Source organism: Hylobates moloch, unplaced genomic scaffold (genome assembly GCF_009828535.3).
Source record: "Hylobates moloch isolate HMO894 unplaced genomic scaffold, HMol_V3 SCAFFOLD_16, whole genome shotgun sequence".
NCBI classification, from domain to species: Eukaryota; Metazoa; Chordata; class Mammalia; order Primates; family Hylobatidae; genus Hylobates; species Hylobates moloch.
The window spans coordinates 55,992,636-56,015,092 of NW_026652291.1; the positions used below are offsets into that span (position 1 = coordinate 55,992,636).

A 22,457-nucleotide genomic window follows, 5' to 3' on the forward strand; every position below is an offset into this window, starting at 1 on the left:
AGAAAGAAAAGCCTAAGAATGGCTTCACTGGCGAATTCTACCAAATATTTAAAAAAGAATTAACACCAATCCCACTCAAACTCTTCCAAAAAAAAAAAGTGAGGAGGGAATACTTCCTAACTTACTTTGAGGCTAGCATTACCCTGATACCAAAGCAAGACAAATAAAATACAATTAAATATATCTGATAAGGGATCAACACTCAGAATACATTAAGTACTACTGTAACGTAACATCAAAAAGACAGACAACTCATTTTTTTTAAATGGGTAAAGGATTTGAACAGACATTTCTCCAAAGAAGATGTACAAATGTCCAATAAGTCAACATCATTAGTCATTAGGAAAATACAAATCAAAACCACAGTGAAATACCATTTCATATCTGCTAGTATAGCTATTATTAAAAACACACACACATACACATACACACCCAAAATAAGCATAGGTGAGGATGTGGGGAAACTGGAACCCTTGTTCCTTGCTGGTGGGAATATAAAATGGTATAGTCACTATGGAAAATAGTTGGTGGTTCCTCAAAAACTTAAACATAGACTCACCAAATGACCCAGCAGTTCTATTCTTAACGTATATACTCAAAAGAATTGAAAACTGAATCACACAAAGTTATATGCCACATTGATGGCAGCATTATTCACAAATAGCCAAAAGGTAGAAACAACCCAAGCATCTATCAACATATAAATGGCTAACCAACATGCGGTATATACAAACAGTGGAATATTACTCAGCCATAAAAAGGAATAATATATGCTACAACATAATGCCCCTGGCCGGGCACGGTGGCTCACGCTTGTAATCCCAGCACTTTGGGAGGCCGAGGCGGGCGGATCACGAGGTCAGGAGATCGAGACCACGGTGAAACCCCGTCTCTACTAAAAATACAAAAAATTAGCCGGGCGTGGTGGCGGGCGCCTGTAGTCCCAGCTACTCGGAGAGGCTGAGGCAGGAGAATGGCGTGAACCCGGGAGGCGGAGCTTGCAGTGAGCCGAGATCGTGCCACTGCACTCCAGCCTGGGTGACAGAGTGAGACTCCGTCTCCAAAAAAAAAAACAAAAACAAAAAAACATAATGCACCTTGAAAACGTTAAGTGAAATAAGGTAGACGAAAAGAACAAACATTTTATGATTCAATTTTTATGAAATACCTATTATCTGCTTATTCATAAATTATTATAGACAGAAAGATTACAGGTCACCAGGGGTTGGAAAGAAGAGAGAATGGGGAGATACGGCTTAACGGGTACAGAGTTTCTGTTTGGAGTAATTAAAAAGTTTGGAAGTAGGTACTGGTGATGGTTGCACATTATGAAGGTAATTAATGCCACTGAATTGTACACTTAATATAGTTAAAATGAAAAATTTTATGTTTTATGTATTTACCACAACCTGTCAACAAGGTATAGCAAGCCCTGCGTGGTATCTCATGCCTGTAATCCCAGCACTTTGGAAGGCTGAGGTGGGCGGATCACCTGAGGTCAGGAGTTTGAGATAAGCCTGGCCAACATGGTAAAACCCCGTCTCTACCAAAAATACAAAAATTATCTGGGCATGGTCGCAGGCTCCTGTAACCCCAGCTACTTGGGAGGCTGAAGCAGGAGAATCCCTTGAACCAGGGAGGCGGAGGTTGCAGTGAGTGGAGATCACGCCATTGCACTCCAGCCTGGGCAACAGAAGTGAGACTGTCTCAAAAAAAAAAAAAAAGCATAGCAAAAGGTAAGTCTCCCTCCTACTCTCAGTCACTTAATTCCCTTGCCTAGGGCAATCACTGTTACTGGTTTCTTTTACATACTAACAATAACAAAAAAACCTTTAAAGATCCAAAAATGCTTTATAGGGTAGATTAACCTGGAAAAACAAAGACAGAAAACCGTAGTGGTTTACAGAAACACATGTCATTGCCATAAGCATTCAAAGATACTCCCTTTATACAAGCCTACGCTAGGTTCAGAGATAAGAGTTCAGTCCTATGTTTGCCTCTAGCCCTTAAAATGCTTTTTGCAAACCAAAATGACAAAAAATTAAGCGTAACCAGGAGGCAAATCAACAAAGCTATCAGTTACTCCTCCTAAACAATTCTGTATATACCTGTGAATAAAAATCAACAATACGTTGAAATATTTGTTACAACCAAGTAAGATTTATGTCAGAAACACAAGTATAGCATATTAGAAAATATTTAATGACATCAGTACTTAAATGAGAAAACAAACCTCAAACGACTTCAAAAGAAAAAGTATTTAATAAAAATCAATATTCATTGCTCATAAACATCTAGGTTTAAAAGGTAAGGCTATGTTTTATCTTTTATGTTATATATATGTGTATATATATATGTATGTGGATATATATATGTGTATATATATATGTGTGTGTGTGTGTATATATACATTGTTTTTTTTTTTTTTTGATACAGAGTTTCACTCTTGTCACCCAGGCAGGAGTGCAATGGTATAACCTCAGGTCACTGCAACCTCCGCCTCCCAGGTTCAAGCAATTCTCCCGCCTCACCCTCCTAAGTAGCTGGGACTACAGGTGCCTGCCACCACACCTAGCTAATTTTTGTATTTTTAGTAGAGACGGGGTTTCACTATGCCAGCCAGGTTGGTCTCGAACTCCTGACCTCAAGTAATCCGCCCGCCTCAGCCTCCCAAAGTGCTGGGCTTACAGGCATGAGCCACCACGTCCGGCCTATATTTTATATATACTTTTATTTGTAGTTAATATAATATACTTAATATAATAAAGTAGGCCGGGCACGGTGGCTCACATCTGTAATCCCAGCACTTTGGGAGGCTGAGGTGGTCGGATCATGAGGTCAAGAGATCAAAACCATCCTTGCCAACATGGTGAAACCCCGTCTGTATAAAAATACAAAAATTAGCTGGGTGTGGTGGTGCGTGCCTGTAATCCCAGCTACTCGGGAGGCTGAGGCAGGAGAATAGCTTGAACCAGGGAGTCAGAGGTTGCAGGGAGCCGAGATCATGCCACTGCACTCCAGCCTGGGTGACAGAATGAGACTCTGTCTCAGAAAAAAAAAAAAAAGTAAAATATATGTAAATATATATACATTTAATATAATATAGTAAGTATATATAATACAAAAAATATATATAATATATATTAAGTATATATGTATATATAAAATATATAAAAATAAATTTCCATATATATGGAAATAAAGTATATATATAATTTCCATATATATGGAAATAAAGTATATATGTAATTTCCATATATATGGAAATAAAGTATATATAAATATATATTAAGTATATATGTAAAAGTATATATAATATATAAATAGACATATTTTATATTATATATACTATGTGTTAAGTATATGCTAAAATATATGTTATATAACATATACTATACATGTATAGTATAGTATAGTATATGAGTCAGAGTATTTGAGTCAAATACTATACTATACATGAGTATATGAGTCAAATACTATACTATACATATCCTCCTGCCTCAGCCTCCCAAGTAGCTGGGACCACAGGTGCATAGCATGCCACCACACCTGGCTACTTTTTTTTCTTACTTGTTGTAGAGATGAGGTCTCACTGTGTTGCCCAGGCTGATCTCAAACCCCTGTCCTCAAGGGATCCTCCGGCCTTGACCTCCCAAAGTACTGGGATTACAGGCATGAGCCACTACAACCAGCCTAGATTTTTTTTGGTTTTTGAGACAGAGTCTCGCTCTGTTGCACAGGCTCAAGTGCAATGGCGCGATCTCGGCTCACTGCAACCTCCACCTCCCGGGTTCAAGCCATTGTCCTGCCTCATCCTCCCAAGTAGCTGGGATTACAGGTGCCTGCCATCACGCCTGGCTAATTTTTTGTATTTTTAGTAGAGACAGGGTTTCACTATGTTGGCCAGGCTGGTCTTGAACTTCTGACCTCGTGATCTGCCCGCCTCAGCCTCCCAAAGTACTGGGATTACAGGTGTGAGCCACCACGCCCAGCCCAGCCTAGATTTTTAAACTTTATTTAAAACATATTTATATATTCTAGCTGGGCACAGTGTCTTACATCTATAGTCCCAGCACTTTGGCAGGCCAAGGCGGGTGGATCACTTAAAGCCAGGAGTTCAAGACCAGCCTGGCCAATATAGTGAAACCCTGTCTCTACTAAAAATACAAAAATTAGCCAGGCATGGTGGCATGCAACTGTAATCCCAGCTACTTGGGAGGCATGAGAATTGTTTGAACCCAGGAAGCGGAGGTTACAGTGAGCCAATATTGTGCCACCACACTCCAGCCTGGGCGACAGAGTGAGACTCTGTCTAAAAAAAAAAAAAAAAAAAAAAAAATATATATATATATATATCTCCTGCCTCAGCCACCTGAGTAGCTGTGACCACAGGCATGCGCCACCACACCCAGTTAATGTTTTGTCTTTTTAGTAAAGATGGGGTTTTGTCATGTTGGCCAGGCTAGTCTCGAACTCCTGGCCCCAAGCGATCCTCCTACCTCAGCCTCCCAAAATGCTGGGATTATAGGCAAGAGCCACTAGGGCAGGCCAACATCAAATATTTCAAATCCATGATTTTAAAATGGTAATTTAAAACCTTACTTACCACTTTGAAGGATACTAGAGAAATGACTCAATTGATTCTAAAGGGGAAAGAATCAAGCATTTATCCTGATTTTCCTATACAAACAGTACCTTAGGGTTAATACACAGTTAAAGTTTCTTTTTATAGAAGTATTCCACTAATAAATTAAGAACAAATAATAGAATTAGAATATCATCACTTTGCATCTTCTCGTACAAAAATGGATCTAGGCAACAATCATCGGTGCTTGCTAACATACAGAGACAAGCAAACATTATGTGCCCACTAATGTCTAAAAATAGTTAGCTATGGGCCAGGCGCGGTGGCTCATGCCTGTAATCCTAGCACTTTGGGAGGCCGAGGCGGGCAGATCACGAGGTCAGGAGATAGAGACCATCCTGGTTAACACGGTGAAACTCTGTCTCTACTAAAGATACAAAAAAAAAAAATTACCCGGGTGTGGTGGCGAGCGCCCATAGTTCCAGCTACTCGGGAGGCTGAGGCAGGAGAATAGCGTGAACCTGGGAGGCGGAGCTTGCAGTGAGCCGAGATCGCAGTGAGCCGAGATCGCACCACTGCACTCCAGGCTGGGTGACAGAGCGAGACTCCATCTCAAAAAAAAAAAAAAGTTAGCTATGGGCCGGGCGTGGTGGCTCGTGCCTGTAATCCCAGCACTTTCAGAGGCCAAGGTGGGTGGATCACCTGAGGTCAGGAGTTCAAGGCCAGCCTGACCAACATGGTAAAACCCCGTCTCTACTAAAAAATACAAAAATTAAGCCAGGTGCAGTGGCTCATGCCTGTAATCCCAGCACTTTGGGAGGCGGAGGCAGGCAGATCACAAGATCAGAAGTTCGAGACTAGCCTGGCCAATATGGTGAAACCCTGTCTCTACTAAAGATACAAAAAAAAACTAGCCAGGCGTGGTGGCACACGCCTGTAGTCCCAGCTACTCGGGAGGCTGAGGCAGGAGAATCACCTGAACCCAGAAGGCGGAGGTTGCAGTAAGCCAAGATTTCACCACTGCACTTCATCCTGGGCAATAGAGGGAGACTCCGTCTCAAAAAAAAAAAAAAAAAAAAAGCTATGAAGTACTTTTTATTTGCTCCCAAACCAACAACCAACACAAGAACATGAATTTGCTTAAGTTTCTAGATCTAAGTACCAATTTACAGAAAATAGAAGGTGTAGATGAATATGTTAAGTGGTATCACAGAGATACAACGAACACAGTGTAGACTATTGGGATTCTATAGCCAAATAACATGGTTTCTTTATCAAATAAATTTCAAGAAGAAAACAACAAAAAAGACCAAAAGGAAATCTCTAGAATAAAAGCAACTATATATATGGAAGACATATTGGCTGGGTGCAGTGGCTCATGCCTGTAATCCCAGCACGTTGGGAGGCCGAGGCGGGTGGATCACAAGGTCAAGAGATCGAGACCATCCTGGCTAACATGGTGAAACCCGGTCTCTACTAAAAATACAATCAAATTAGCCAGGCATGGTGGTATGCGCCTGTCATCCCAGCTACTTGGGAGGCTGAGGCAGGAGACTTGCTTGAACTCGGGAGGCAGAGGTTACAGTGAGCCGAGATGGCACCACTGCATTCCAGCCTGGGTGACAGAGCGAGATTCTGCCTCAAAAAAAGAAAAAAGAAAAAGACATATAAATCAATTATAATGTATAGACCTTATCTAGTCCTCTACTGAATAAATTGTTTAAAAACATTTAAGAGACAAACAAGCAAATCTGAAAACTGGAAATCGAATAATGAATGATATTTTAAAACACAAATAAAATTTAATAATTAGCAATGAAGAAAACCCTTAAAACAAAAATATAAGAACTCAAATAACAGAGTTGATGTCCAGAAAATATGAGGAGCTGAAACAGAATTGTTAGAAATTAGGAAAGAAGGCCAGGCGCAGTGGCTCACACATGTAATCCCAGCACTTTGGGAGGCTGAGGCAGGCAAATCACGAGGTCAGGAGTTCGAGGCCAGCCTGGCCAACATGGCGAAACCCCATCTCTACTAAAAATACAAAAATTAGGGCCAGGTGCAGTGGCTCACACTTGAAATCCCAGCACTTTGGGAGGCTGAGGTGGGCAGATCACAAGCACAGGAGATCGAGATCATCTTGGCTAACACAGTGAAACCCTGTCTCTACTAAAAATACAAAAAAAATTAGCCAGCATGGTGGCACGCCCCTGTAGTCCCAGCTACTCGGGAGGCTGAGGCAAGAGAATTGCTTGAACCCGGGAGGTGGAGGTTGCAGTGAGCTGAGATCATGCCACGGCACTCCAGCCTAGGCGACAGAGCGAGACTCTGTCTCAAAAATAAATAAATGAATAAATAAATAAATAAATAAATAAAATAAAAACACAAAAATTAGCCGGGCATGGTGGCAGGCGCCTGTAATCCCAGCTACTCGGGAGGCTGAGGCCAGAGAATCGCTTGAACTCGGGAGGCAGAGGTTGCAGTGAGCAGAGATCGTGCCATTGCACTTCAGCCTGAGTGACAGAGTGAGACTCCATCTCCAAAAAAACAAAAAACAAACAAAAAAAATTAGGAAAGAAATAAAAGGGGAGAAAAACTCATTTCAGAAATGAAGACAATGTTACAAATAGCAAAGAGACAGTTATCACAGAAAATACAGTAAAGGACATAAAGAGAAAAATGTGAAAAACCACAAAAAATAGTTAAAAAGAATTAGCAAGAAATGATAAGCAGGGAGTGAGGAGCTAAAACGTTCATAACTAAAGTTCCTTTCTTCCCAAAAATGGAACAGAAGGATTAAAAACATAACTCACAAAAACTGGCATTGAAGGAATAGGAAGGAGAGAGGGATGAAGAGGCTACCATCTAGTTTTATTGATGCTCAGAGTAGGGGAATGATAGATATTGTTCAGAGAAAAAGAATGAGTAATATATGAAAGTATAAATATAAGCACTGGATTTACTCAAGGTCCTACCCAGTGCAATAAGGCAATAAAAAGTTTAAAGATTAGAAGGGAAGAAATAAAACAGGCATTGTCAGATATTGATTATTTAGAAAATCAATTGCTATCCTGAAAAAAACTCATACCTTTAAGCGTTCTGTATTTTAGCCAAAAGCTATTATCTTTGCTTAGGTAGACATAATGCATTAAGTGCAACTGCTGCATTACCTGTCTTTGTATACCCAGCAGGCAAGTTTATCACGTGGTGTAGGTGGTTGTCCTTCAAAGTTGGTGATTTTTTCCCAAATGTAGGTTCCATCTCTTGTTCGTAAATTAACAAAATAAAGCTTTAAAAGATGAGAACACTATTAGCAGACAGGGCATTTAAAAATTAAATCTATTTCAGAGGGAATGTGATCCAAGAATTAATACTATTTTTTTCTTTTTAATAGGTAAGCTTGTTACCTATTAAAAATTAAAAATTGTAGAATTAATAAAAATGAGACTGTTTTAGGAGTAAAAATGATATATAAAACATATTAAAATGGGTCTTTCCCATCCTGCTCTTATCCTATGAATATCAATTAAATATGCAGTTAATTCTGAAGCAGAAAGACACAGAAGAAGAGAAGAGCAGGACTGCTGCATTTTCAATCTAGCTTTAAAATCTTTAATTACAAGTTTAAGGTTTTCTATATATATCTTCTTTTTAAAATATTTGTAACTTGTGAGATGAAATGATACATTAAATATTACATTTTGCTGCACTCTTGAATTAAAGAAATTATTACTCGATTGCTGTATCCTTTGTCATCATATCCTCCAAAAATGTACAGCTTTCCATTAATGCAAGCACCACAGCTTCCTGACATGGAGGCTGGGAGTTCTCCTTCCATGAGGTGCATTCTCCTGCAGCAAGAATAACATGGAATCCCATAACTTTCCAGAAAGGCAAATTAAAATTCTCTTTAAACTCCATGAGTACTTTTGTCAGTGAAAACTGTCACTGCCAATTACAGTTACAATGTAATGGTGGCCAATAATGTAAAAACTCTAAGAAGATCCAGGGTAAAAATTTTTCAATCTGCTAGGAAAAAAAAAATCACAAAAATTTCACACATCACTAGAACTGGAAATTTGCAGAATAAAACGAAATCTTCAGAGACAGCACTGGTCTTGAGAGAAATACTAAAAGACAAAAAATGGAGAAAGGAAGACAGCAGGGGAATGAAAGAGTCAGAAAATAAAAGCATTGAAAGGAAAGGGAGACTTCAAAAATGCTGCAGTATGTTCAAAGTATGGTCTCAGATTCCCTAAAAGTCTGCAGAAACATTTATAATAGATATTAAGATCAGACAGTATGCAATTTAAAATTACTTACCACAACCCACTATCAATATCATAGGTCCAAATTTCATCATTAGGCAAATATACTTCATTGTCTTCAATAGACTAAAAATACAGAATACATAAAATTATGTTTATCAATTACATAGCAAACAGTTACACAGCTTCTTAGGATGAGAAAAATTGCTAGTAAAATACTATAAAACACAAAAGAAGGCTCAAGGATTTTTTTCAATATAAAATAAAATATATCAAAAGAAAAGGAAAGAAGATTTTCTAAGAGAAAGTGGGAAAACAATAAAGGATCAAAATAAAACACAGCAAGTATATAAGTCTCAAGAAAATAATTAGGGCAATTAAACCTTTAAAAGGGGCTTTATGTAAAAGAAAATAGCAAAACAATAAGATTTAGAGCAGAATATTAAAGACTATAAAACCAGGAAGAAAAAGATCATCAAAAAAAGGGCAATACATTTTGGGTGACAGGAAGTATTAATGGAGGAAATTTTTTAAAGATACAATTAAATATCTTATTAAGATATCTCAGGTACTTTAATTCACTGAACATATTTTTTGAGTGTCTACTATATGCAAGGCATAGTATTAGTTGTTCATTAAATCTAGAATATAAGGCTCACAATACATTTAACTAGTTAAAATGACAACTCTGAACTTGAATAATCTCTAAAGAAGCTGATCACAAATAGAATAGCACATTCTGACATTCATGATGAAAAGATAAATAAGACTTGTATAACAATCTTACTTATTTTGAGCTTAAACAAACTTAGGGGTTAAAATAAATTTTTACATAAATCTGTCATAGTTCTCAGAATCTATATAATAATTCAAAAATAACCGGCTGGGCGCAGTGGCTCAGCCAGCATTTTGTAATCCCAGCACAGTGTAATCCCAGCACTCTGGGAGGCTGAGGCAGGTGGATGACCTGAGGTTAGGAGTTTCACACCAGCCTGGCCAACATAGTGAAACTCCACCCTACTAAAAATACAAAAAAACTGGCCAGGCATGGTGGCATATGCCTGTAATCCCAGCTACTCGGGAGGCTGAGGCAGGAGAATTGCTTGAACCTGGGAGGAGGAGGTTGCAGTGAGCTGAAATCATGCCACTGCACTCCAGCCTGGGCAAAAGAGTGAGAATTCGTCTCAAAAAAAAAAAAAAAAAAAGCTACAGTTTTAAAATAGCACTTTAAGAATTTCTAAAACTATGTAATACATAAGTTATTAACATGCTAAGAAGATTTAGCTGTTTCTCATTGTATCTTCTTTAAATTTAAAAATAGGCCGGGTGTAGTGGCTCATTCCTGTAATTCCAGCACTTTGGGAGGCCAAGGCAGGAGGATCGCTTGAATCCAGGAATTTAAGACCAGCCTGGGCATGATAGCCAGACCCTGTCTCTAAAAAAAAAAACACCAAAAAATTAGTTAGGCCTGGTGGCACATGCCTGTAGTCCTAGCTACTCAGGAGGCTGAGGTGGGAGGATCACTTGAGCTCAGGAGTTTGAGGCTGTAGTGAGCTATGATAGTACCGCTGCACTCCAGCCTCGGTGATAGAGGCAGACCCTGTTTCTTAAAAAAAAAAAAAAGGCCGGGTGTGGTGGCTCATGCCTGTAATCCCAGCACTTTGGGAGGCAGAGGCAGGTGGATCACGAGGTCAAGAGATCAAGACCATCCTGGCCAACATGGTGAAACCCTGTCTCTAATAAAAATACAAAAATTAGCTGGGTGTGGTGGCGCACGCCTGTAATCCCAGCAACTCGGAAGGCTGAGGCAGGAGAATCCCTTGAACTCTGGAGGTGGAGGTTGCAGTGAGCTGAGATTGTGCCACTGCACTCCAGCCTAGGCAACAGATGGAGACTCTGTCTCAAAAAAAAAAAAAAAAAAAAAGAGTATCTTGTCTACCATGTCTCTCTCTCTCTCTCTCTCTCTCTCTCTCACACACACACACACACACACACACACGTAAAAATAGAAAACCGTTGTATTAGTTCCAAGGAAATTAAACTTACACTCATGTCTGAGTCTTTTCAATAGATGGTGCAAAAGAATAAAACTAGATTCCTATCTTTCACCATATATAAAAATCACATCAAAATGGATTAAAGACTTAAATCTAAGACTTCAAACTATAAAACTACTACAAGAAGACATGGGGGAAACTCTCCAGGACATTGGTCTGGGCAAAAATTTCTTGAATAATACCCCACAGGCACAGGCCACCAAAGCAAAAATGGACAAATGGGATCATATCAAGTTTAAATGCTTCTGCACAGTGAAGGGAACAATCAACAAAATGAAGTGACAACCTACAGAATGGGAGAAAATATTTGCAAACTCCCCATCTGACAAGGGATTAATAACCAGAATATACAAGGAGCTCAAACGACTCTACAGCAAAAAAATCTAACAATCTAATTTAAAAATGGGCAAAATACTTGCATACACATTTCTCCAAAGGAGACATATGAATGGCAAACAGGCATAGGAAAAGGTGCTCAACATCACTGATCATCAAACAAATGCAAATCAAAACTACAATGAGGTATCATCTCACTTCAGTTAAAACGGCTTTTATCCAAAAGAAAGGCGATAACTAATGCTGGCAAGGAAGTGAAGAAAAGGGAACTCTCATACACTGTTGGTGGGAATGTAAATTAGTACAACTACTATGGAGAACAGTTTGGAGATTTCTTTAAAAATTAAAAATAGAGCTACCATATGATCCAGCACCCCCACTGCTAGGTATATATGCAAAAGAAAGGAAATCAGTGTATCGCAGAGATATCGGCACTCCCATGTTTGTTGCAGCACTGTTCACAATACCCAAAATTTGGAAGCAACTTGTGTCCATCAACACATGAATGGATAAAGAAAATGTGGTACTCATACACAATGGAGTACCATTCAGCCATAAAAAAGAATGAGATCCTGTTATTTGCAATAACATGGATGGAACTAGAGGTCATTAGCTAAATGAAATAAGCCAGACACAGAAAGACAAACATCACATGTTCTTACGTGAAATCTAAAAATCAAAACAATTGACCTCATGGAGAGAGAGAGCAGAAGGATGGTTACCAGAGGCTGGGAAGGGTAGTGGGAGGGTGGGAGTGGGTGGGTAGAGATGGCTAAAGGGTACCAAAAAATAGAAAGAATAAGACCTAGTATTTGAGGAAGCTGCGAAGATGGCGGAGTAAGGCGTGCCGCTGTAAGTTGGCCTCTGGGCCGGGGGCGAGCAGCCCCCGGGAAGCCGAGTGCATCTGTTGGACCTTGCGAGGAGAAGAAAAAAAAGGGATCGGCCAGAAGAAGGAACTAACCGAACATTCTTCCTCCCTACCTTACAGAGGGGAGTGGTCATCTACACTAAAGCAAAGTGTCACGCGCGTCCCTGCGAAGAGACCACCAAACAGGCTTTGTGTTCCTCAGCACAGGAAGAAAATTTTCCTTGACCTTTAGGTGCTTTTATATTAATCTCAAAAACAAAATTCTGAACTCAGGACTTGGCAAGTGTCTCTATGTTGTCTCCTAGAGTGGGTAGTCCTGCTTCTTTTACCCAGTTACTTTCCCTATTCTTGAAATGTGGCTATCACTTCTCTACACATTACCTCCATGATTTGGAATGGAAAAGGCCACTTTTCTTTTTGTTCTGCCTCTCAAATTCAATGCAGAGGAGTTCCTAGGATTCCAGTTATCCTGCTAAGATCTCCAGGAAGAAAGAAGCAACTCGCATGGGTCTTCTGCTGTTTGCTTAATTATAAAGACATCATTTTGCAAGCTGAAGGCTGAGTTTCATTTGAAACAGATGCTTAGGTGGTGGTATTTGTGAATACTTTTCATTCCAAGCAAGAAGACTCAAGAAGTAGCAAGTATGGATGACTTCAGGGTTTAAAAAAAATGTCTTCCAGTTTCAGCCACTACCATGATAAGCACAGGTGAGACTGCAGCAGTAAATTCCAAATATGTGTTTCTAATTTGACGTGAAAGATACTAAAAATTTATATTTGTATTTAAAAAAAAAGACCTAGTATTTGATAGCACAATAGGGTGACTAGTCAATAATAATTGTACATTTCAAAATAACTAAAAGAATATAACTGGATTGTCTGTAACACAAACGATAAATACTTGAGGGGATAGATACCCCATTTTATATGATGTGACTATTATGCATTGCATGCCTGTGTCAAAGCATCTCATGCATCCCATAAATATATGTACCTACTATGTACCCACAAAAATTAAAATAAAAAAAATTTTCGGACAGTGAAAAAACATAAACTTACACTCATGTCTGACTGAGGAATCCATATTAAATGGCTAAGTAAACAAATAATTATAAGAAGGGGAGCTACTGTATGAATCTAAGGTTTAATGGCATTAGTTTCCAGTAGCCTCATGTGTACTCCTTTATGAAAGTAATATTATAGGCTGGGCACGGCGGCTCACACCTGTAATCTTAGCACTTTGGGAGGCTGAGGCAAGCAGATCACAAGGTTAGGAGTTCGAGAGCAGCCTGGCCAATATGGTGAAACCCTGTCTCTACTAAATATACAAAAAAATTAGCTAGGCATGGTGGCGGGCGCCTATAGTCTTAGCTATTTGGGAGGCTGAGGCAGGAGAATTGCTTGAACCTGGGAGGCGGAGGTTGCAGTAAGCTGAGATCATGCCACTGTACTTCAGCCTGGGCGACAGAGCGAGACTCTATCTCAAAAAAAAAAAAAAAAAAGAAAGAAAGAAAGAAATGAATTGTCATTATTGTGTTTAAGTCCTTTCAATGGCTCCCTATTGCTTTTAGCATAGTCGAAAATGTTTATGATTCTATATTATATGGTACCTGCTATCCCTCAAAACTTCAAGTTGCCTTTCACACACAGTACGCTTTCAGTACTTAAACATCTCCTAGTTCCTTGCTATGGTAGGACCATTCATCTATTCTCCTTTCTCTTCTTTTTTTTTTTTTTTTTTTTTTTTTTGAGACGGACTCTTGCTCTGTGCCCCAGGCTGGAGTGCAGTGGCACGATCTCGGCTCACTGCAAGCTCCGCCTCCCGGGTTCACGCCATTCTCCTGCCTCAGCCTCCCGAGTAGCTGGGACTACAGGCGCCCGCCAACACACCCGGCTAATTTTTTGTATTTTTAGTAGAGACGGGGTTTCACCGTGTTAGCCAGGATGGTCTCGATCTCCTGACCTCGTGATCCGCCCGCCTCGGCCTCCCAAAGTGCTGGGATTACAGGCTTGAGCCACCGCGCCCGGCCTCCTTTCTCTTCTTATAGTGCTCTTTCAGAGTTTGCCTAACTCCTCCTTTTTTGGGAATCATCTTAAATGTACTTCTCTAACCTATTCTCTAAAATAGTTTAAATTATTAAGGTCCCCTATTAAAGGCTCTCATAGTCCTGTACTTCCCCTTTGAAGTTCTTTGTCTGTATCACACCCACCCTCACCACCACCAGTACTGCTAAACTGTAAGCTTCATGAGTACAGGGATCTTGTCTATCTTGTTATGCTCCCAGAGCCTACTACAGTGCCTCACACATAAAAGACAAATAAAATATTTATTTATTTATTTATTTATTTATTTTTTGAGATGGAGTCTTGCTCTGTCGCCCAGGCTGGAGTGCAGTGGCGCAATCTCGGCTCACTGCAAGCTCCACCTCCCGGGTTCACGCCATTCTCCTGCCTCAGCCTCTCCGAGTAGCTGGGACTACAGGCGCCCGCCACCACGCCCGGCTAATTTTTTGTATTTTTTAGTAGAGACGGGGTTTCACCATGGTCTCGATCTCCTGACCTCGTGATCCGCCCGCCTCGGCCTCCCAAAGTGCTGGGATTACAAGCGTGAGCCACCGCGCCCGGCCAACAAATAAAATATTTATTGATTGAGTGAGCCACCGTGCCCAGCCCAAGTTTTCCTTCTCTACTGGATTATTCCTATCAATATACAAACATGCCTCATCTCATCTTTCAAAAAAAAATTCTCCCTTGACTCCTTCTCTTCCTATTTTTAGGAATGGTTGGAATATGTTTAACAAGGCCAGGCACAGTGGCTTATGCTTGTAATCCCAGCACTTTGGGAGGCTGAGGTGGGCAGATCACCTGAGGTCAGGAGTTCAAGGCCAGCCGAGCCAACATGGTGAAACTCCGGCCTCTACTAAAAATACAAAAAATTAGCTGGGTGTGGTGGCAGGTGCCTGTAATCCCAGCTACTCAGGAGGCTGAGGCACAAGAATTGCTCGAGCCTGGGAGGCAGAGGTTGCAGTGAGCCCAGATTGCGCCACTGCACTCCAGCCTGGGTGACAAAGAAAGACTCCGTCTCAAAAAAAAAAAAAAAAGAAACAGAAAAGGAAAAAAAAAAAAGACAAGCTATAAATTGAAGACATATTCAACTCACACAATTTTGTATTTTAAAACTTGTATAAATTAGTTTAAAAAAAGCAAATAATCCAATAGAAAAATGAGCAAAAGACATGAGCCAGCATTTTTACAGAAGACACAAAAAGTCCATAAAGTTAGACACCCAATTTTATCAGTAACCAAGGGCAATGAAAACAAAAACCACAATGAACTATCATGTCACACTCACTGGAATGGCAAAAATGTAAGGCCAGATGGTACCAAATGTGTTGTCAAAGATATGGGGCAAGGAAGTGGCTGGTGGGAGTGTAAATTGATACAAATATTTTGATAACAGTCTGACATTTCCAAATAATTTTAGAGATGTGCATATCAAGCGATCCAACATTTCATTCATTGGTAGATTCCCTAGGGAATGTACATGCCCTTGTGAATATACAATAGGAAGCATGTTATAAGAATGCTTACAATAGCAAAAAATTAGAAACATTCAAATATTCACCAATAATGGAATGGATAAATTGCAGTAAACTCATACAGTAGAATGTTATACAGGATATACATCAAATGAATGGATCTAGAGATGATGATTTTCAAATTATTTAACAACTGGGCAGCATAGGCATTGACCAATCAGAATAGATGTCAAACAACAACAGGTACAGCCATACAAGTACACACCAGTTGACTACAAGCAATGTATGAATCTAAAAACTAAAAGAATTCATGAAAGAGGCTGGGCTCACACCTGTAATCCCAGCACTTTGGGAGGCTGAGGTGGGTGGATCACCTAAGGTGAGGAGTCCAAGATCAGCCTGGCCAACATGGTGAAACCCCGTTTCTACTAAAAATACAAAAATTAGCTTGGCGTGGTGGCGGGCACCTGTAATCCCAGCTACTTGGAAGGCTGAGGCAGAAGGATCACTTGAACCCGGGAGGCGGAGGTTGCAGTGAGCTGAGATCACGCCACTGCAATCCAGCCTAGGCAACAAGAGTGAAACTCTGTCTCAAAAAAAAAAATTCATGAAAGAAAACATATGCTATGATTCCAAACCAAATAATATATTGTTTAGAGATATATGTGAGGTAAAACTATAGAGAAAAGAAATTTAAGATAGTGGTAACCTGTATGAGTGGGGGTGGTGGGAGCAATGTAATCCACGCAGGATAAAAGGAAGCTTCTAAGGTATTGTTTATTTCTTAATCTGGAAACTAAAAAGTTGTTTACATTTAAATAATACTTATTTTATACAGTCTATTGTATATAATTTCAAATTCAAAAATTAAGTAAATAAGATTTTAAGAAATGAATATTAAGTAGCTCACAGAATCATCAGGGAGGCTGGAGAACCAGCCTCTGGTCTATGTAAGGAAGGGCGAGGTCTGAAACCATGCCAAGAGAGCAGGACTGTGGTCACTGGTGCACACCACACTGCTGCCTTTTATGCAAGGAAACTTGATCTTCCTAAACTGTACTGCAGGCTAAGAATCTTCTACAGGTCATGGTTTTTTTTTTTTTGAGACGGAGTCTCGCTCTGTCACCCAGGTTGGAGTGCAGTGGCGCGATCTCTGCTCACTGCAAGCTCCGCCTCCCGGGTTCACGCCACTCTCCTGCCTCAGCCTCTCCAAGTAGCTGGGACTACAGGCGCCCGCCACCGCGCCCGGCTAATTTTTTGTATTTTTAGTAGAGATGGGGTTTCACCGTGGTCTCGATCTCCTGACCTCGTGATCCGCTCGCCTCAGCCTCCCAAAGTGCTGGGATTACAAGCGTGAGCCACCGCGCCCGGCCAGGTCGTGGTTTTTTATATCTGTATTCCCGAGTCCAAATCTAGCACAGATTCATCTAATCAATGGAGTCCTAGCCACTTGCCTGCAACCTAGCTGCAAGTGAGGCAGGAAAAGTTAGTACCTGACTTTCAAGTATTTTTATTGGGTACCTACTATGAGCTGTAACCAGTTCTAGACATTGAGGATACAACAGAGAACAAGTTATATATCTTATATTTTATGAGGATAAGTAGGAGACAACTAGAATAAATACCCTGACAATATTCACTCACTAGGGGAATACCACAAATAGAGAAAGAAGGTTTATATTCTGGTCATTTAAAAAGAATGATAAATGTCTTCCATATGACATAGATGACCAATGTGATCATTTATGAATATATAAAGTAGAACTATTAGTTTAAAGAGAAAACACATCTTACATTTTTAATACACATTGCTAAATTTCTCCTCAAAAAGGTTATACAAACTTGTACTCTTATTACCAGTGTACTAGTAATTCATTTCTCCACATTCTTTGCCAGAATTCTAATCTTCACAAATTGGAGAAGAAAAACCTCATTGTAATTTTTACTTGGGTTTCTTTTGTTTGTATATTTGTATTTATTTTGTAAATTGCACTTATCCATTGCTCATTTTTCAATGGGTATGTTATCCTTATCTTTTTTTTGAGACAGAATTTCGCTCTTGTTGCCCAGGCTGAGTGCAATGGTGTGATCTCGGCTCACTGCAACCTCTGCCTCCCAGGTTCAAGCAATTCTCCTGTCTCAGCCTCCTGAGTAGCTGGGATTACAGGCACATGCCACCACGCCCGGCTAATTTTTTTTTTTTTTTTTTTTTTTTGAGACAGAGTTTCACTCTTGTTGCCCAGCCTGGAGTGCAATGGCATGATCTTGGCTCACCAGAACCTCTGCCTCCCAGGTTCAAGCGATTATCCTGCCTCAGCCTCCCGAGTAGCTGTGATTACAGGCCTGTGCCACCATGCCTGGCTACTTTTTTATTTTTAGTAGAGACAGGGTTTCTCCATGTTGGTGAGGCTGGTCTCAAACTCCCGACCTTAGGTGATCCACCCGCCTCGGCCTCCCAAAGTGCTGGGATTACAGGTGTGAGCCACCATGCCCAGCTAATTTTTGTATTTTTAGTAGAGATGGGGTTTCATCATATTGGTCAGGCTGGTCTCGAACTCCAGACCTCAGGTGATCTGCCTGCCTCGGCCTCTCAAAGTGCTGGGATTACAGGCATGAGCCACCACGCCCGACCTTGGTTACAAATATTTTCTCCTTTGCCATTTGCCTCCTCATTTTCTGGTGTTTAAAAATCAGTTTTTGGTAGGTTTTTGTTTTTGTTTTTTTGATACGGAGTTTTGCTCTTGTTGCCCAGGCTAGAGTGTAATGGCGCGATCTCGGCTCACCATAACCTCCACCCCCCAGGTTCAAGCGATTCTCCTGCCTCAGCCTCCTGAGTAGCTGGGATTACAGGCATGCGCCACCACGCCTGGCTAATTTTGTATTTTTAGTAGAGATGGGGTTTCACCATGTTGGTCAGGCTGGTCTCGAACTCCTGACGTAAGTTCATCCATCCACCTCGGTCGGCCTCCCAAAGTGCTAGGATTACAGGCATAAGCCACCGTGCCTGGCCAAAAATCAGTTTTTTAAAAGTCTGATCTGCCAATTTTTTCCATTATAGTTTTTTCCTCAAGATTTTAGAAGTCATGTATTCTCTTCCAGTATTATATAGCTTAATTTTTCTGTATTTAACCCTTCAATCTGAAGGCACCAATATTTTCCTCTAGCTATCCTAGGATCATTTATTGCATAAGTGATCATTTTCCCAGATTTGAAATGCTACCTTTTAAATACAAAATGGTCTTTTTTTTTTCCTTATATGCTTGGCTGTTTTTGTAGTTTTTCTTCTTTTTTTTTTTTTTTTTTGAGATGGAGTCTCGCTCTGTCACCCAGGCTGGAGTGCAGTGGCGCGATCTTGGCTTACTGCAACCTCCGCCTCCCGGGTTCAAGTGATTCTCACGCCTCAGCCTTCCGAGTAGCTGAGATTATAGGCACATGCCACCATGCCTGGCTAATTTTTTGTATTTTAGTAGAGATGGGGTTTCACCATGTTGCCCAGGCTGGTTTCAAACTCCTGAGCTCAGGCAATCCACCCACCTTGGCCTCCCAAAGTGCTGGGATTACAGGTGTGAGCCACTGTGCCCGGCTGTTTCCGTAATTCCTTTCGCATTTCATTGTACTATCTCTACTGGCATCAAGTCAACTAATTATTATGGTATTGTGATGTTTTAATATCTGACACGGTAAGCCTTCCATCTTCATTCTTTTCAAACATTTTCTAAATTGATCCTTCTTCCCTTTAAGTCCATATCCATAGCAGAACTATGTATTTAAGCACATGTTTATGTATTTAAGCACATGTTCAAGACCAGCCTGACCAACATGGTGAAACCCCGTCTCTACTAAAAATACAATAATTACCTGGGCATGGTGGGAAGCACCTGTAGTCCCAGCTACTCCGGAGGCTGAGGCCTCAGGAGAAGAGGTTGAACCTGGGAGGTGGAGGTTGCAGTGAGCTGAGATCGTGCCACTGCACTCCAGCCTGGGCAAGAGCGAGACTCCATGTCAAAAAAAAAAAAAAAAGGTTCAGAGCAAAACGTATTAATATAAATTGTATTACAGAAATAATACTGTTCAAATGATTAGGGCCATAATAGGAAAACCATAGTATCTGCAAACATGCCAAGATACCGAGTTTTTCCCCTAAATTTGGAAAAGCTATTCACAACTTTTAATGTTCCTTGCAGTAGCACCAAAGTCTGTGTGAATTTCTGTAATGTGGAAAGGATGTAGAACTAAGAGCAAAATCATATCCTGACACCAATTAGAATCGACCATTTACTTTTTTGATATTATCACTCTTACCTCTGGGGGGGGCTATTTTCAGATACTAATATAATAGCCTTCAGAATATGTTTGACAATGGAGCAAGTAGTAATTTAGACAAGTATCAGTGAGCTTTAGAACATGTTTGTCCATTTTAATACACTGTTTGTATCAATGAAGAGGAAAATTGTGACTGGAATATATAATCTGGAACCATCTGATCATTATACTTAACTACTGAGTACTGGAATACCACCAGATTCCAGGGCCTTTTAACTATCTTCTGTTTAGAATGATTGGAATAAGATAATTGTTAGAAGAATTCTACTTTTTCTCCTGATATGCCATGTCTTCCTTTTTTTTTTTTTTTTTAAAGCCTGTGCTACCCATATGGCTTCTTTTTTGCCTCCTAGTCTCCCTTTCATTCCACTTATGCCTTAGACACTTCTTGACTGCTGATAATCCCTGGAATTTAAAAAAGTGGTAGACTCAGGATCTACATCTGTGTTGTATTTTCCAGAGTGGTTCTTACAGCATCTCTACTGACTGAATTAATAAACAGGAGGAAAAGAAGTATTTCAATTCAATAACTGTCACCTAAAGAACTGTGATTTTTTTTTTTTTAAGACAGAGTCTTGCTCTATCACCCAGACTGGAGTGCAGTGGCATGATCTTGGTTCACTGCAACCTCCGCCTTCTGGGATCAAGCCATTCTCCTGCCTTGGCCTCCAGATTAGCTGGGATTACAGGCACGTGCCACCACGCCTGGCTAATTTTTTGTATTTTTAATAGAGACGGGGTTTCACCGTCTCCTGACCTCGTGATCCGCCTGCCTCGGCCTCCCAAACTGCTGGGATTACAGGCGTGAGCCACCGCGCCTGGTAAAAACTGTGTGATCTTATCAATTATACAATTTTCAAGAATAAAACGAGATGTAAAAAATTCAGACATTTAGGCCAGGCACAGTGGCTCACACCTGTAATCCCAGCACTTTGGGAGGCCGAGGCAGGCTGATTGCCTAAGGTCAGGAGTTTGAGACCAGCCTGGCCAACATGGCAAAACTCCGTCTCTACTAAAAATACAAAACTTAGCTGGGCATGGTGGCGTGTGCCTGTAATCCCAGCTTCTTGGGAGGCTGAGGCAGGAGAATTGCTTGAACCCAGGAGGCGGAAGTTGCAGTGAGCCGAGATGGTGCCACTGCATTCCAGCCTGGGCAACAGAGGGAGACTCTGTCTCAAAAACAAAACAAAACAAAAAACAAAGGCCAAGCGCGGTGGCTCAGGCCTGTAATCCCAGCACTTTGGGAGGCTGAGGCGGGTGGATCACGAGGCCAAGAGTTTGAGACCAGCCTGGCCAACATGGTGAAACCCCATCTGTACTAAGAATACAAAAAGTAGTTGGGTGTGGTGGCGTGTGCCTATAATCCCAGCTACTAGGGAGGCTGAGGCAGGAGAATCTTTTGAACCTAGGAGGCGGAGGTTGCAGTGAGCCGAGATTGTGCCACTGCACTCCAGCCTGGGCGACAGAGCAAGACTCTGTCTCGGGCGGGAAAAAAGTGTTTATTTATGGGCTCAAAAGAAATCTATACAGATATATTACAGATTGCTGTTTTACGTGAATTTTTCACTTAACTTTTACAACATCAAGAACACAGCAGATGAAGTCTGACACCTCTACAAGCGGCAGAACTCAAAACAATCAAAATTGATTTCTTGTGCATATAGCCACTTTTATATCTAGACTCTGCATCAAGAATAAATGGTGGAAATATCAGACACTAATAAAGCACAATCACCTAATTTAGTTTATCATTACAAAGTTGCCTTTGGAAATCCTATACACGTCGGTTGGTATCTGCTGCCCTTGAGGTGAAATGGCCATTAAAGTTACTTACTCTAATCGACTCCTTTTCCTTATTTATAAAATAGGGATATTACCTACTTTTCAGGAATATAGTAAGAATATGTAAGATTAGGGATGTGACAGTACCTAGCACATGCCAGATGTAGTAAGCACTCAAAAGTTAGTTCTAATTTTCCCCCCCTGGTACTGAACCAAATTAAAAATAAACACACAAAACAACAACAAAAACCAACTTAAATCTGAGAATTATTTAACATACACAGTACAGGCATACCTCATTTTATTGTGCTTTGCTTTACTGTGCTTGACAGATACTGCAGTTTTTAAATAAATTGAAGGTTTGTGGCAACCCTGCACTAAGCAAGTCCATTGGCACCATTTTTCCAACAGCATGTGATGCTCACTTCGTGTCTGTGTCACATTTTGGTAATTCTCACAGTATTTCAAACTTTTGCATTATTATTATTATATCTGTTATGGTGATCTGTGATCAATGATCTTTGATATACTACTGTAATTGTTTTGGGGCACCATAAACTGTGCCCGTATAAGATGGCGAACTTAACTGATAAATGTGTGTGTTCAGACTATTCCACTGACCAACCATTCCCCCGTCTCTCTCCCTCTCCTTGGGCCTCCTCATTTCCTCAGATACAACAATATTGAAAGTAGGCCTTG

The 22,457-nt window shown here is 40.5% G+C and overlaps 1 protein-coding gene across 2 annotated transcripts in view; it reads right to left on the bottom strand.

Annotated features, from left to right (window-relative positions):
- KLHDC1 (kelch domain containing 1) overlaps positions 1-22,457 on the bottom strand; it is a 64,790-nt gene that overhangs the window by 38,196 nt on the left and 4,137 nt on the right. For both annotated transcript variants that reach the window (XR_004252706.2, XM_032179993.2), the window contains exons 2-4: positions 8,909-8,979; positions 8,319-8,436; positions 7,756-7,874 (exon numbers count right to left, since the gene is read on the bottom strand). Coding sequence is in view for 1 of the 2 variants with exons in the window: in XM_032179993.2 (XP_032035884.1) it covers positions 7,756-7,874; positions 8,319-8,436; positions 8,909-8,979 (308 nt within the window). In the remaining variant the exon portion in view is untranslated. The remainder of the gene's footprint in view (positions 1-7,755; positions 7,875-8,318; positions 8,437-8,908; positions 8,980-22,457) is intronic.